The sequence below is a fragment of the Haliotis rufescens genome, unplaced genomic scaffold, assembly GCF_023055435.1.
Source record: "Haliotis rufescens isolate VD_foot unplaced genomic scaffold, xgHalRufe1.0.p SCAF_20, whole genome shotgun sequence".
In the NCBI taxonomy this organism is placed as follows: domain Eukaryota; kingdom Metazoa; phylum Mollusca; class Gastropoda; order Lepetellida; family Haliotidae; genus Haliotis; species Haliotis rufescens.
This window is the reverse complement of record NW_025963891.1, coordinates 16,466,463-16,481,677: the sequence shown is the minus strand read 5'-3', so window position 1 is coordinate 16,481,677 and position 15,215 is coordinate 16,466,463. Positions and strand designations below refer to the sequence as shown.

The window sequence follows — 15,215 nt, the reverse complement described above, 5'->3', positions numbered from 1 at the left end:
GTGTCCCCTAGGCGCGCCAGGATCCAGATTCGCCCAAAGTATGTTATCTTGTTTATAAGTACCATGCCCGTGCTCGGGGGCTTCACGAAAAGTTGTAAACGTCTGACGCATGCATCGATTTGGGTTTTCCTCACACATCATGTGAACCTGGGGTGTGGACATCATGTGTAACAGAAATACAGTTCAAAGCGGTGTTAAACCCAGCTCACTCACTCACTCACTCACTCACTGTTAGAATGTTTGTCTGTTGTTTAACGCAACACAATTCCAGCTATATGACGGCGGTCTCTAAATAATCGAGTCTGAACCAGACAATCCAGTGATTGATATCATTAGCATCGATCCACGCAATTGGGATACGATGACATGCATCAACCACCAAGTCAGCGAGTCTGACCACCCGATCCCGTCAGTCGCCTCTTACGACAAGCACAGTCGCCTTTTACGGCAAGCATGGGTTGCTGAAGACCTATTCTACCCCGGATCTTCACGGGTCTAATACAAACTATTAATAATGCATTATTGAATACACCAGTAACTTTAACGGAGCCTCATTCTCGTAATATAAGTATGAACACTTAACATATGTATCTATCGGCTTTCAAAGATGTCCGTATTAAGTAGTATTACGTATTCATCCATACGATGTTTTCTCATTCCTTAACGAGTTGTTCAAATACTATAACAATTTGAGGCAGCAATTAAAATACACAGAAAAAATCCAAATCCGAAAATGAAAAATAAGAATAATGCAAAGAACTGTTTCCCCTGCATATTTACTGATATTATATATATATATACTACATATTTACTGATATTATATATATATATATACTACATATTTACTGATATTATATATATATATATATATATACTACATATTTACTGATATTATATATATACTACATATTTACTGATATTATATATATATATACTACATATTTACTGATATTATATATATATACTACATATTTACTGATATTATATATATATATACTACATATTTACTGATATTATATATATATATACTACATATTTACTGATATTATATATATATATACTACATATTTACTGATATTATATATATATATACTACATATTTACTGATATTATATATATATATACTACATATTTACTGATATTATATATATATATATACTACATATTTACTGATATTATATATATATATACTACATATTTACTGATATTATATATATATATATATACTACATATTTACTGATATTATATATATATATATACTTCATATTTACTGATATTATATATATATACTCCATATTTACTGATATTATATATATATATACTACATATTTACTGATATTATATATATATATACTACATATTTACTGATATTATATATATATATACTACATATTTACTGATATTATATATATATATACTACATATTTACGTTTTCACAGAGGCGGCTATGGGCGTGCTCCAGCATCACGATGCCATTACGTAAGTATATGCATGTATATAAGTATATACATTGAGCATTATGTCTAAATCTAGTGGGGGCGGTGGGGTAGTCTAGTGGTTAAAGCGTTCGCTCGTCACGCCGAAGACCCGGGTTCGATTCCCCACATGGGTACCGTGTGTGAACCCCATTTGTGGTGTCCCCCGCCGTGATATTGCTTGCATATTGCTAAAAGCGGCGTAAAACCATACTCACTCACTCACTCTAAATCTAGTGTCTACGCAGCTCTTGTTTAAGCAATCTTCAGCATGTGGTTTCAACACTGACAGGAAGTGTGAATCTGTTGGGCGTGGATTGTAGTACTCCTGTGTCAGCAACCTTCAGCATGTGGTTTCAACACTGACAGGAAGTGTGAATCTGTTGGGCGTGGATTGTAGTACTCCTGTGTCAGCAACCTTCAGCATGTGGTTTCAACACTGACAGGAAGTGTGAATCTGTTGGGCGTGGATTGTAGTACTATTGTGTCAGCAATCTTCAGCATGTGGTTTCAACACTTCCAGGAAGTGTGAATCTGTTGGGCGTGGATTGTAGTACTCCTGTGTCAGCAATCTTCAGCATGTGGTTTCAACACTTCCAGGAAGTGTGAATCTGTTGGGCGTGGATTGTAGTACTCCTGTGTCAGCAACCTTCAGCATGTGGTTTCAACACTTCCAGGAAGTGTGAATCTGTTGGGCGTGGATTGTAGTACTCCAGTGTCAGCAACCTTCAGCATGTGGTTTCAACACTTCCAGGAAGTGTGAATCTGTTGGGCGTGGATTGTAGTACTCCTGTGTCAGCAACCTTCAGCATGTGGTTTCAACACTTCCAGGAAGTGTGAATCTGTTGGGCGTGGATTGTAGTACTCCTGTGTCAGCAACCTTCAGCATGTGGTTTCAACACTGACAGGAAGTGTGAATCTGTCTGGCGTGGATTGTAGTACTCCTGTGTCAGCAACCTTCAGCATGTGGTTTCAACACTGACAGGAAGTGTGAATCTGTTGGGCGTGGATTGTAGTACTCCAGTGTCAGCAACCTTCAGCATGTGGTTTCAACACTTCCAGGAAGTGTGAATCTGTTGGGCGTGGATTGTAGTACTCCTGTGTCAGCAACCTTCAGCATGTGGTTTCAACACTGACAGGAAGTGTGAATCTGATGGGCGTGGATTGTAGTACTCCTGTGTCAGCAACCTTCAGCATGTGGTTTCAACACTTCAAGGAAGTGTGAATCTGTTGGGCGTGGATTGTAGTACTCCTGTGTCAGCAACCTTCAGCATGTGGTTTCAACACTTCCAGGAAGTGTGAATCTGTTGGGCGTGGATTGTAGTACTCCAGTGTCAGCAACCTTCAGCATGTGGTTTCAACACTTCCAGGAAGTGTGAATCTGTTGGGCGTGGATTGTAGTACTCCTGTGTCAGCAACCTTCAGCATGTGGTTTCAACACTTCCAGGAAGTGTGAATCTGTTGGGCGTGGATTGTAGTACTCCAGTGTCAGCAACCTTCAGCATGTGGTTTCAACACTTCCAGGAAGTGTGAATCTGTTGGGCGTGGATTGTAGTACTCCAGTGTCAGCAACCTTCAGCATGTGGTTTCAACACTTCCAGGACGTATGAATATGTACGGTGTCAACTGTAGTGTTACTGTAGTCCTTTTGATCGCATATGTCAATACCAGTAGATTAGCCAACAATCATCACCAGTCACTAATACAAGTGTCGGTTGTGGGTTCAGTGAGTTAGTGAGTTTGGTTTTACTCCTCTTTTAGCAATATTCCAGCAATATCACTGCGGGGAGCACAAGAAATGGGCTTCACTCATTGTATCTATGTCGGGATTCGAACCCATGAGCTGCCAAGTCCACGTTCTGCAACACGTTCCTATAGTTGAACAACCGGGATGAAATGGTGTAAGTTTAGGAAAATGAAATTGTAGGAGCTTGCTGAAATTTGAAATATTGTGGCACATTTTGGAAAACTGATTTTTGTCTGAGAATGTTACTTAAATTACAGGCACCAATTCCCTTGTTTGCAAATTTTAAATTCAAGAACATGCGGCCTTTGTCCGATTTAGTTGAGTCGGTTTTTGGTTTAGCCAAACGTTTCAAAGAATTATCAAGAACTACTTCACCCTCTAGTCGATATTGTGGGCTCTTACTGTTTGTGGTTCTTACTCTTACTCCCCTATCAGCAAAATAAACCATTCGTATAGGTAAGAATAGTTATTGATTGGTTCTCAAAATGAAATTCAACCAATTTCCTTTTATGTAATGACGAAAAGACATTTGACAGCGTTAACACGTTTCTAGGTTACAATCAGTTCTCGTTATCCAAAGTAGACACACGTTTAGATATAACAACTTCTCTGTAATAGCAACGTATGATCTACATAATGATATCTAGCGAAACGTCGCTATTTCAGTATCATAGAGAAGTTGTTATCCTCAGAGGGTTGTCTGCTTTGCCATCCGTCAACGTCTCAGAAATGCCTACCAAACCGTTCTCGTTTCCTTGCTTCAGCGAGTAAAGTATTTCCTCGTTAAAAGATCCGGGGCTGTCAGGTAACTTAGTGGTTAAAGCGTTCGCCCGTCATGCTGAAGACCCAGGTTCGATTCCCGACATGGGTTCGGAGCCCATTTCTGGTGTCCCCCGCCGTGATATTGCTGGAATATTGCGTATTGATGAAAACCATACTCACCCACTCACGTACAAAACTCCTCACTGTTGTAACAAGTCTAATCTACATGTATATGTAACTAACACCTGGTATACGAGTAATATCCAACTAACTACGTTTTGTATGTAACAGTACATATATATTTGATATTCTACTGCTCTAGGGGGCACGGGTGGCAAAGTCGTCTAAGGCGCCACGATTCGCCGTGCAGAGTTGCATCCCTTGGGCCCACCAGAAACCTATGATTGTGGGTTCGAATCCCGGTTCTTGGTTTGTCAGCACCATACCCGTGCTCTTGGGTTTCACCGAAGTAGTAAACGTCTAAGACCTGCATCACTTCGGGCTTTCCTCCCACATCAAGCTGACACGCCGCGACATAACTGTAATACTGAAAAAAGCGGCGTTAACCCAAACTCACTCACTTATCCAAGATTCGCAAACTACCTTGACCCCCTCGAGTATGCTTGACCAGTATCAAATACAGAGCCCGCTAGACGTCGTTACGGCCTTTACCAACACACTGGGCAAACATTTGTCCAACCGAAGAAACTCAATATCGTCCTTTCATTGTTAAATATCTGTCGTAAATATGTAGGTAAGCATCTGTCGAGTGTCCTTTCCTTTGATGCACATTTTATTCATCGAACCTCTATCTTTATTAAGCAATTGTAGTGAAGGCACGTACGAGTACTCAGAGTCAGCACAAAGCACGAATGAACAATGTTATTGCAGCGGTATCAAATTCTGTGTTATATTACAGACTTTCATTTCTGGGAGTGAGTGAGTGAAACGCCGCTTTTAACAGTATTCCAGTTATATCACGGCGTGTAAGCTTAATGTGGGAGGAAAGCCCGAAGTGATGCAGGTCTCAGACGTTTACCACTTCGGTGAAACCCACGAGCACGGGTATGGTGCTGACAAACCTAGAAACATAATTGGGGCGAACCGGGATTCGATTCAATCATAGGTTTTTGACGTGCCCAAGGGACGCAACTCTGCACAGCGAATCGCGGCGCCTTAGACGACTGGGCCACCCGTGCCCCCTCATTTCTGGGAAGTATGTCTTAAACGAACCCGTTATTCTCTTTTTTTGTATCACTTATATCAGTCTTTGTACGGCGGGGAAATTGAAAAAAAACACCATTACATCCAGACTTGGACTCGAACCCTGATGTTTGGCGTGGTGGCGAAGGCCACAACCAATATACTACCCAATTACCAAATTACATAATATTTAGCTAATGTTTTTCTCCTTAAGAGTACGTTAAGCCTCCACCACTAAAGACATTGCATCGATTTTACGAAATCTGTAAAAATACTAGTCTATTAATTGTGATATTTTTAAACAGTGGAATCTATAAACATAGACACATGAAATGAGAGTTAGGTCGTGTAGTCTTGACGTTGCTTGTATGAAACATGTAGACGAGTAGATAAACTGTTGAATGACGTCACCGATGGCCCCCCTTGGCTGTTGCTGTTGGTAGGATTACAAAGCTTCAGAACACAGAACAGAAAGCTGACGACAGAATAATAGATCTAGAGAAACGCGCTTTAGAAATAAACAGGAAACAAATCTTACGTTGAAATGGAGGGGATGTTTAAAGGAAGATTGCCCCAGGAGAACTATTGATCACTCTTTGTGATTGACCTGATCTGGGGTTTCCATTAAGTATAAATTTTTTGTAAGGGTGTTTCTTTACAAAATCTATGTTCCGACTGAAATCGATTCCACTTCAACGCAGGTAGCGACGACAGGGGCTCACAGGAGTGTGAGTGAGTGAGTGAGTGATTTACGCTGCTTTTTGCAATAGTCATAGTCCAGCAAAAAAGTGTCGGCGGTAACACCAGTAATGGGCTTCACCCATGTGGGGAATCGAACCCGGGTCTTCGACGTGACGAGCGAACGCTTTAACCACTAGGCTACCGCCACCAATTCTCGTGATTGGATTGGGCGACTGTCCTGCTTGCGTTTGTGACACTGGGACGCTTTGTGTCACCAGCACCTATGAAAACAGCTGATTATCCTACAATCAGGACAGCTGGATAGTCTAGTAGATGGCGTGCTCGCCTGTCACACACGGAAGCAAGGTTCGATTCCAATTGCAGTACAAAATATTACACTGTACTGGGTGCAATGTCGGCAATATCGTCACAATCGTCACAATCAATCACCCACTCACTTACCCACTTCTTATAAATAAATACCGACCCTATTAGGCAAGAACAGTCGCCCGGACGATCTTCTTGGGGGGAACGCCTATATATAGCCACATTGACATTCCCCTTTCCTCAGGATTCGTTTATCGGAAACTTCTCAATTCGAACAATGTTTGTTAATTCGAAAAAACATTTTGGGTCTTGTTTCGGGTTTCAATGTTTATATGTTTGTTATTTACTTTTAGCGGCACAGAGAAACACCATGTTGCACAAGACTACAACAAGATGCTGAGTGAAGGCGTTCATCAGTGCCAGGTAGATATCAAAGACAATATTCTTGGAATATACATTAAATTCAAAGACATTATATCTGGAATCAGGCTAATGTATGAACATGTTAATGGGTGCACAGGTTAATGGGTGGACAGGTGAATGGGTAGACAGGTTAATGGGTGGACAGGTGAATGGGTGGACAGGTTAATTGGTGGACTGGTTAATGGATGCACAGGTTTATTGGTGGACAGGTGAATGGGTGGACAGGTTAATTGGTGGACTGGTTAATGGGTAGACAGGTTTATTGGTGGACAGGTTAATGGATGCACAGGTTAATGGCTGCACAGGTTAATGGGTAGACAGGTTAATGGGTGCACAGGTTAATGGGTAGACAGGTTAATGGATGCACAGGTAAATGGGTAGACAGTTAAATGGGTGCACAGGTTAATGGATACACAGGTTAATGAGTACACAGGTTAAAATGTGGACATGTTAATGGGTGCACAGGCGGGCATTAGGCGCTTGAGAGTTTTTAATGTTTCGGCCATGCCCAACACAGAAACCAAGGTCATGAATCATCAGGTGGGTACCCGATAGGATGAGGATGAGTTCACAATTCCTTCTGCTTTCTGATAGGCAACTTTGGGTTGTATACTCCACAAGGAGCTGAGAATTCTAAATATTATGATGATATGTTGATCTACCATGGGCCATGAGCACACCCCCTTGTGATGAGTATTAAGGGTTCACCTTATATCAAAACTCTTGATACTTGACGCGTGTTGATAGGTATCAGCACCAATGCAATTCTTTGCTCATTTACGACCTTCTACACCTATGCGTGACTGTTTGGTGCAGACTGTGATTGACGAGTCCTACCAGTTCTTGACCAGCGACCAGCCTGACCATTCCATACACCAACACTTCTGTCCGGAGATGAACATCACGATGTGCCCAGTGACCGAATCAAGTCATCGACTGGCCCTGTTCATCTATAATCCCATATCACGATCGATCACTTCCCTGATCAGACTTCCGGTCACGCATGCGCGCTACGTTATCACCGGGCCTGACGGAGAAGTGCCTGTTCAGGTAAAGCCAATTGAAAGTACTTTTGTATTCTCATGATCTCAAAGAAACGCGACCTCAAAAACATACAACAAAAAACAAAACTGCCTTTTCTTGCAGTAAGCTTTGAAGCACCTTCCACACTCAGTAGCCTTTGGAAATTATGTGTTTCTGACGGATAACATCAGTGTTCGAAATACCTGCCTGCCCGACCGTCCGAGACGGGTTGATTTCAACTCGGGCTGCCAGATTTTCAAATCCCCCTGCCCGACGGTCGGGTTATATTTCATATGTGAAAATATTCTAAATATTTCCCTATGATAAGCATTTATTCACATGTAAAGATGAATGATAAAATGTCACCAAAAAGAAACCCCGTTAGCTTATCCTGAGAATCATATGATTATAGTGGGCAGGCAGGTTTTGGTCAGGGCTGGCAAGTATTTCAGCTAGCCAGTCCTGTGGTCTGGCTTAAATTTTTTTTGGATTTTCATACCCTGATAACATACACATGACCTGTTCTGATTGTGGTTGATCACAGTGAATATTTGACGGTCGTGTGTTTCAGATGACTCCAATTTCAGAGTCAACATTCAATATCCCGTACCGGAAGTCCGATGCTAAACTTGAGGCTGTGTTCAAGGCGGAACTTCCTGCAATGGGCATGTCAAGTTTTGTTCTACAAGGAGTGCCAGGTAGGTACAAATATAAACACTGTTCCTTATATAACGAACCCGTGAAGATTCCGGGGCTGAATAGGTCTTCAGCAACCCATGCTTGCCGTAAAAAGTGACTATGCTTGTCGTAAAAATCGACTAACGGGATCGGGTGGTCAGGCTCGCTGACTTGGTTGATGCATGTCATCGATCCCAATTGCGTGGATCGATGCTCATGATGTTAATCACTGGATTTTCTGGTCCAGACTCGATTATTTACAGACAGCCGTCATATAGCTGGAATATTGCTGAGTGCGGCGTTAAACAACAAACCAACCAACCAACCAATTGCGTGGATCGATGCTCATGATGTTAATCACTTGATTGTCTTGTCCAGACTCAATTATTTACAGACAGCCGTCATATAGCTGGAATATTGCTGAGTACGGCGTTAAACAACAAACCAACCAACCAACCAACCTTATATAACGTGGTGTATACACATGACGCATTTACCAACTTGCAAAACGTCATACAAACTAGGTGTTAAACACTTCTAATATTATGCTGTGGTGTAATGCCACCCATTTTGAGTGGGTGATGTTTCTAATTCCGCTTTGAATAGTATTTACCACATCTCTAACACCAACGCGTTTTGCTGGGTCCATTTAGAAATGCTAGTTCCAGCAAACAATGTTTGGGTCAGATGACTGCGAAGAAGTCTACGTCTACGTGTTATATTTGTCAACCCGAGATCCAAACAGCGAGTGAGTTGGCTTTAAAGTGTAGTATTACGCCCGTTCCATCCATGTTTCATTTACATCTTACATTTTTTTTTTTTAAATTCTTTTTTTTTTTGGGGGGGGGGGGGGGGGGGGGGGGGGGGCTTCCGAGGTGACACCCACACCCACCCACCCACTACCATTCATCCCAGGTTCACACACAAACGAACTTAATGCTACACCAACACTAACGCCCATACTATAACACAGACCCACGTGTACTTATACAACAATCGTAGCACAGAGATCACTTGATGCAAATGGACCTCAACTCATCTAAAATGGCGATGCCCCAAAACGTCATGGTGGAGACTTTTAGAAACGTCGACTTTGTCCACAAAGGGACATCACTCTATGTCAGTGATTCTTTAACCTTGACATTTGTCTATCCGGGCTGTGGTACACATGCATTATACCGGACACTAATCCGCCATGTTTGTTTTAGCGAGGCGACAAAAATGGCGTCTGAAAAACATAGAAACCGATACTAAGGAATAAGCTCGTGCACATCCCTTACCAAAATGGCGGGAGGTGTCTGTTATACTGCATTCTTGCACGGGCTGTTTGCCTTATTTCCCGGATTTACTGGTTTCTCCTGTATTATCAATGTATGCATCTTCTGACTGTCGTCGTAAAGCCTTGATATTGCTGTCCTTGTGTCAACTCCGGTTCATAGGCTATACACCCATGTGTAGGTCGACCCTGTTGATACTGACACGGGGTGGCTATTGTCTCTGCATTGATCGGAACATGAATATATGCATGGATTCAGTGGAGCATGAGCGAAGCAGCGGCTGTAATTCAGTTCAATTCGTTTATTATTTAATTAAAATATCACATTGGTCATTGTTGGTGCTGCGCTGCGCCGCGCCGCCATGCACTGTCAGTAACGAGCGAATTAACATTTCATTATTTTAAGCCGTTTAAGAAAAACATATTGTCGTTTCCATGTTCAATGCACGATCGATAGTAAAAGACAATTGATTCCCTTGTGGAAAAAAGCACGTATCGTATTTGCTGTCAAATATGCGGAAAATATTGTCTTTCATTTCCGAGCTATGTTGGCATGACGTGGACTTTGGCCCGTTCCAGGAAGCGACGTTAGCACAATGGCTGCAATAGGCTGTAGCGTGGGTGAAATGTGAATGTTGGAGCACTAATATGTTTGGGGGACAGGGCCCTGAGAACTTGAGTCAGTGCAGTATCATCTCAGCGTCGGAAATATCAATGCGCTACGACGATCAATAGATATGACCTTGAAAATACGTCATGCATAGTCACCGGGTAGTTCGCAATTTCGCTGTTTGTTGGAGTGAAACATTTTTATAGGGGGTTACATTATAAACATTTCAGCGCTTCCATTCTAAAGGGGGTAATAATGGATAAACATAACGCTGACACGCGTTTATTTCTCCAAACTACTATCCAAAGCGGCTTTAAACCCACGTCACTCACCCATTCATAATCATCTTCAGGGTAATCAGACACTTAAGAGAATGAATACGATTTGATCATTAGTTCATATTTTAATGAAAATGGTGAAATTGTGTAGCAAAACTCTTGTAAGAAGCACTGACAATGCACATGCTCAATATCACACCGAGGCTACCGCAAAATGCATGCTGGCAACCAACATGGGTGTATATCTCACGGTCTCACTTATAAATGTTGTATTTCCAGGTGACACTGACCTAGTCACCACGACCAGTCCGCAGCTGCCTATGGTTATCGAGAACAAGGCAAGTATCGACTGTAATCTTTAATGAACTGGAAATACATGTCTGTATGGTTATCGAGAACACGACCAGTATCGACAGTAATCTTTTAATGTACAGGACATACATGACTGTATGGTTATCGAAAACAAGGCCAGTCTCGACAGTAATCTTTTAGAGTGTGAGGGAGTTGGGTTAAACGCCGCTTTTAACAGTATTCCAGTTATATCACGGCGTGTCAGCTTAATGTGGGAGGAAAGCCCCAGTGATGCAGGTCTGAGACGTTTACCACTTCGATGAAACCCACGAGTACGGGTATGGTGCTGACAAACCTAGAAACATAATCGGGGCGAACCGGGATTCCAATCATAGGTTTCTGGCGCGCCCAAGGGACGCAACTCTGCACAGCGAATCGCGGCGCCTTAGACGACTGGGCCACCCGTGCCCCCAATAATCTTTTAATGTAAAGGGAAAAAGTTGACTGCCTGAGGTTTTTAACAGCATGGTAAATATCGATAGTAATCCCAAATTGTACACGACTTAGAGGATTTAGCAAAGCAACTAAGCAATGTATATTTTGTGCGTGTATATGCTGTAATTGCGAGCATTTGTGATAATTGTTTCTGTCATGTTTATACGCCATGTTGAGGTGAGTGAGTATGGTCTTACGCCGCTTTTTGCAATATTCCAGCAGTATCACGGCCGGGGACACCAGAAATGGGCTTCACACATTGTACCCATGTGGGGAATCGAACCCCAGGTCTTCGGCGTGATGAGCGAACGCTTTAACCACTAGGCTGCCCCACCGATTCTCGTGGTTGGATGGGGCCACTTATACAAAAGTCTGTCTGTAGAAGCTATATGTTTATACTGTCCTGCTTGCGTTTGTGACGTCATGTTGAAGCTTGCGTTTCGAAGCACTATTTGATGGACATATTTTCCTTCTGTAGCATCTCAAAGTGACCATCGACCATGACGGCCTGATATCTCATATAAAGAATCTTGACCTTGACCTTGAACTCCAACTCAAACAAGAATACGGTTACTATGAGAGTCGAGTCGCTCCACGTGCATCCGGGGCATATATTTTCGCCCCAAGGTCTGATGACGTCAAACCCATTGTAACAGAACAGCCGGTTGTTGTGAAGATCTTCAAGGTAAGTACAAACACGGCTGTGTAAGACCGGTTACAGCGTTTGTTTGTTTGTTGTTTAACGCCGCACTCAGCAATATTCCAGCTATATGACGGCGGTCTGTAAAATAATCTAGTCTGGACCAGACAATCCACGCAATTGGTATACGATGACATGCATCAACCAAGTCAGCGAGCCTGACCACCAAATCCCGTGAGTCGCCTCTTACGACAAGCATAGTCACTTTTTGCGGTAAGCGTGGGTTGCTGAAGACCTTTTCTAACCCGGATCTTCACGAGTGAGATGAGATGGGTGGGGATTGTGCAGGAGATAGTATGCGGGGGTAAACATATTTATGATCTGGAGGAAAGTTTCAATGACAGCTGTCTGCTTTTACAATTGTTTTGGGATGGATATTTGATTGAATCAATACACTTACCTCTGTGGCGAGGAACGCTGAGGTGGGGTCGAGCCCTAGGGTAATCACTTCCCTACCAATCTCATTAAAATCAGATCTTAGCTCTCGCTACCGCTAAACAAAGATCTGAGGGCATCCCATTAGGGATCACGTCAGAACGACCTTTCATCAGACCAATCAGACCGTCGCTTACCAGATCATGAAAGTGACAGTCGGAATGTGATTTCTAGTCATGCAATCTCGAAAAATTTAACACGGGGTATTCCGGACGATAGTTACGGGTTTAACGACTGAATCCATACAATCTAGACCATATATTTGCCATTCCAGAATGTTCTTTTGTACAGGTTTCACATTTTTAATCGAGAATTTGTCAAAATATGTTTAGAAGCGAAGTCGCCAATTTGAAATCAGTGCCGTAAAGCACGAGAAAGCTGCCTTCTGATTGGTTAATGTCGACTTCTTGTCAGTCCTTCCATTGGTCGGTCAAAATTCGCGCAAGGTCGGTCTGACGTGACCCGTAATGGGATGTCCTCAGATCTTTGTTTAGCGATAGCGAGAACTAAGATCTGATTTTAATGAGATTGCTTCCCTACTAACCCACTTCCCTATTACCCCTGCAGTATGCAATATTCTACAGAAAGATAGCCACAGGTGAATCTCTGACCTACGAGTTGGATCCACATAAAGAATAACCTCGGTAATCCGGACCCTGTCTGTACGTCTTACAGAGATAACTGTTGGGTACATCTACATAAAGTGTTTTATTAGCACTTTTAAGATGGTAGAATATGATTCCATGACATTTCTGGATAACATGTTTCAAGGCTACATCTTGCAATTCCTACGCAACAAACATTTCATTTCAAAAGGCGACTATGCTTGTCGTAAGAGGCGACTTACGGGGTCGGGTGGTCAGGCTCGCTGACTTGGTTGACGCATGTCATCGTATCCCAATTGTGTGGATCGATGCTCATAATATCACTCACTGGATTGTCTGGTCCAGACTCGGCGTTAAACAACAGACAAACAAATATATACAAATAGGCAGTTCTCCATAACCATGGTTCGTTCATACGGTCGATTAAAACGTTTCGTTGGGATAGACGAAGTGTCACTTGCCTATCCCTTTACAGAATCGCTCTGCAATATCGATTTGCAAGAAAATTGCTGTTTGACGAATTATCATTACTGACTTTGGATGTTTGCCATATTTTCTGAATATATGTTCACATCAATCACAGTGTGCTGTGTCTTCTGACCCCAGGGTTCCGAGTCGGTGGAGGTTCACCAAAGGTTCAACGAGTACGTGTCACAAGTCGTCCGGCTTTACGACGATGCTGACTACCTGGTGTTGGAGTGGACTGTCGGCCCTATCCCCGTCGAGATGTACGTCAGATTCTGGATCACTGATACAGCTGTTGCCTTGTTGTACTAACACAGTTGTCCAGCAATTAATGTTATATCGCTATAATTCCACGGTTCAGTAGCCACAATAAAGGTAGAATTGGAACATTTTCAAGTTTGTTGAACGAATGATTGTATTTGAATAGAAAAAAAAACAAAAATCATTTGGCATAGAAAGTTCCAAGCTTATGACCTTATTTTTAAATATATATAAATACATTCGTGAACAGAGTCAACGATATGACATGTATTTGGCTCATGGATAGAAATACACAAAATCTCATTAACACATCTGTAAAAAGTCATTGCTGCTAGATATTGTCTTCAGGCTGTATGCACTATCTAGGGATAGTGTACGCTATATAGGGATAGTCAATCCTAGTAAGTGTGTCATTGTTTTTTTTATCTATTTGATTTCTTTCAGAGACCATGTTGGAAAAGAAGTAGTATCTCTATTCAAGACAGACTTACAAACGAATGGCGAATTCTACACTGACTCAAATGGTCGAGAAACTCTCAAAAGGAAGTGAGTCCATGTACCTTGCTGTTTATAAACACAATTAAGCCATTAGTTAATACATCCACTGGTTAAACCAGAGATTCACCCAATCTCGATCCTGGTGCTGTCCGATCACACCCGCGGTCTCCCAGCTTCGCCTTTGGGCTCTACTCTAATATAAATCTAAGACCGCCTCCGTGGCCTAGTGGTCCGGGGTTCGATCCCCGGCCGCGTCATACCAAAAACGTTAAAATATGGTACATGTTGTTACCCTGTCTGGCGCTCGGCATTAAGGGGCTAAAACAAGGACTGGTCGGCTCGGAGTCAGTATACTGTGTCTGAGTGGGGTATTCATGTTAAACTGCGGCATGGAATCTCAGTGTGCTAGCACTATAAATAGGCATAAGTCCGGACTAGTACAAGCAGACACACACGTGCATGCACGTCGCTATATAAGTGCAATAATCTTGGACGCGACGTTAAACCCAATTTCACCTCACCTAATATTAATCTACGTCGTGATGTAACTGAATTACTGTGCAAAGTGGCGTATGCTTTAGACTACACTGAATGACTGTGCGGATCTCGAGTAAACAAATGTAATATTACTAATACAAATCTAAAAATTAAAAAAGCAATCCTTTATAGTTTCCTGTAACTATGTTTAACGATGCTTGCAGTATTAAAAAGTTAAGGAATAGGCGCTAGTAAGGGATGAAGAAAGTCGTTCTTGAAAGTATTTTTCCAACTGACCTTACTTATTTCTGTCGATTGGTGGGTAAAAAAAATTATATGATACAATAATGATATTATTATGTACGCAATTATACTTATTTGAGGGTGAAGACTGCTAGTACCTTGTTTGCGGCCGGCATATCGGCAACAATGACATTTATCATATAGTCAAAAGAGACAGCATTTCTACTGTTCTTTTACAGATTTGTTTAATATCTATAAATT

At 42.0% G+C, this 15,215-nt stretch overlaps 1 protein-coding gene across 1 annotated transcript in view; it reads left to right on the top strand.

The window, feature by feature from the left end:
- LOC124132531 (lysosomal alpha-mannosidase-like) overlaps positions 1-15,215 on the top strand; it is an 85,000-nt gene that overhangs the window by 60,406 nt on the left and 9,379 nt on the right. The window contains exons 12-19 of the mRNA XM_046496477.2: positions 1,441-1,480; positions 6,550-6,619; positions 7,436-7,669; positions 8,214-8,340; positions 10,764-10,822; positions 11,749-11,955; positions 13,617-13,738; positions 14,181-14,282. Of these exons, the coding sequence (XP_046352433.2) occupies positions 1,441-1,480; positions 6,550-6,619; positions 7,436-7,669; positions 8,214-8,340; positions 10,764-10,822; positions 11,749-11,955; positions 13,617-13,738; positions 14,181-14,282 (961 nt within the window). The remainder of the gene's footprint in view (positions 1-1,440; positions 1,481-6,549; positions 6,620-7,435; positions 7,670-8,213; positions 8,341-10,763; positions 10,823-11,748; positions 11,956-13,616; positions 13,739-14,180; positions 14,283-15,215) is intronic.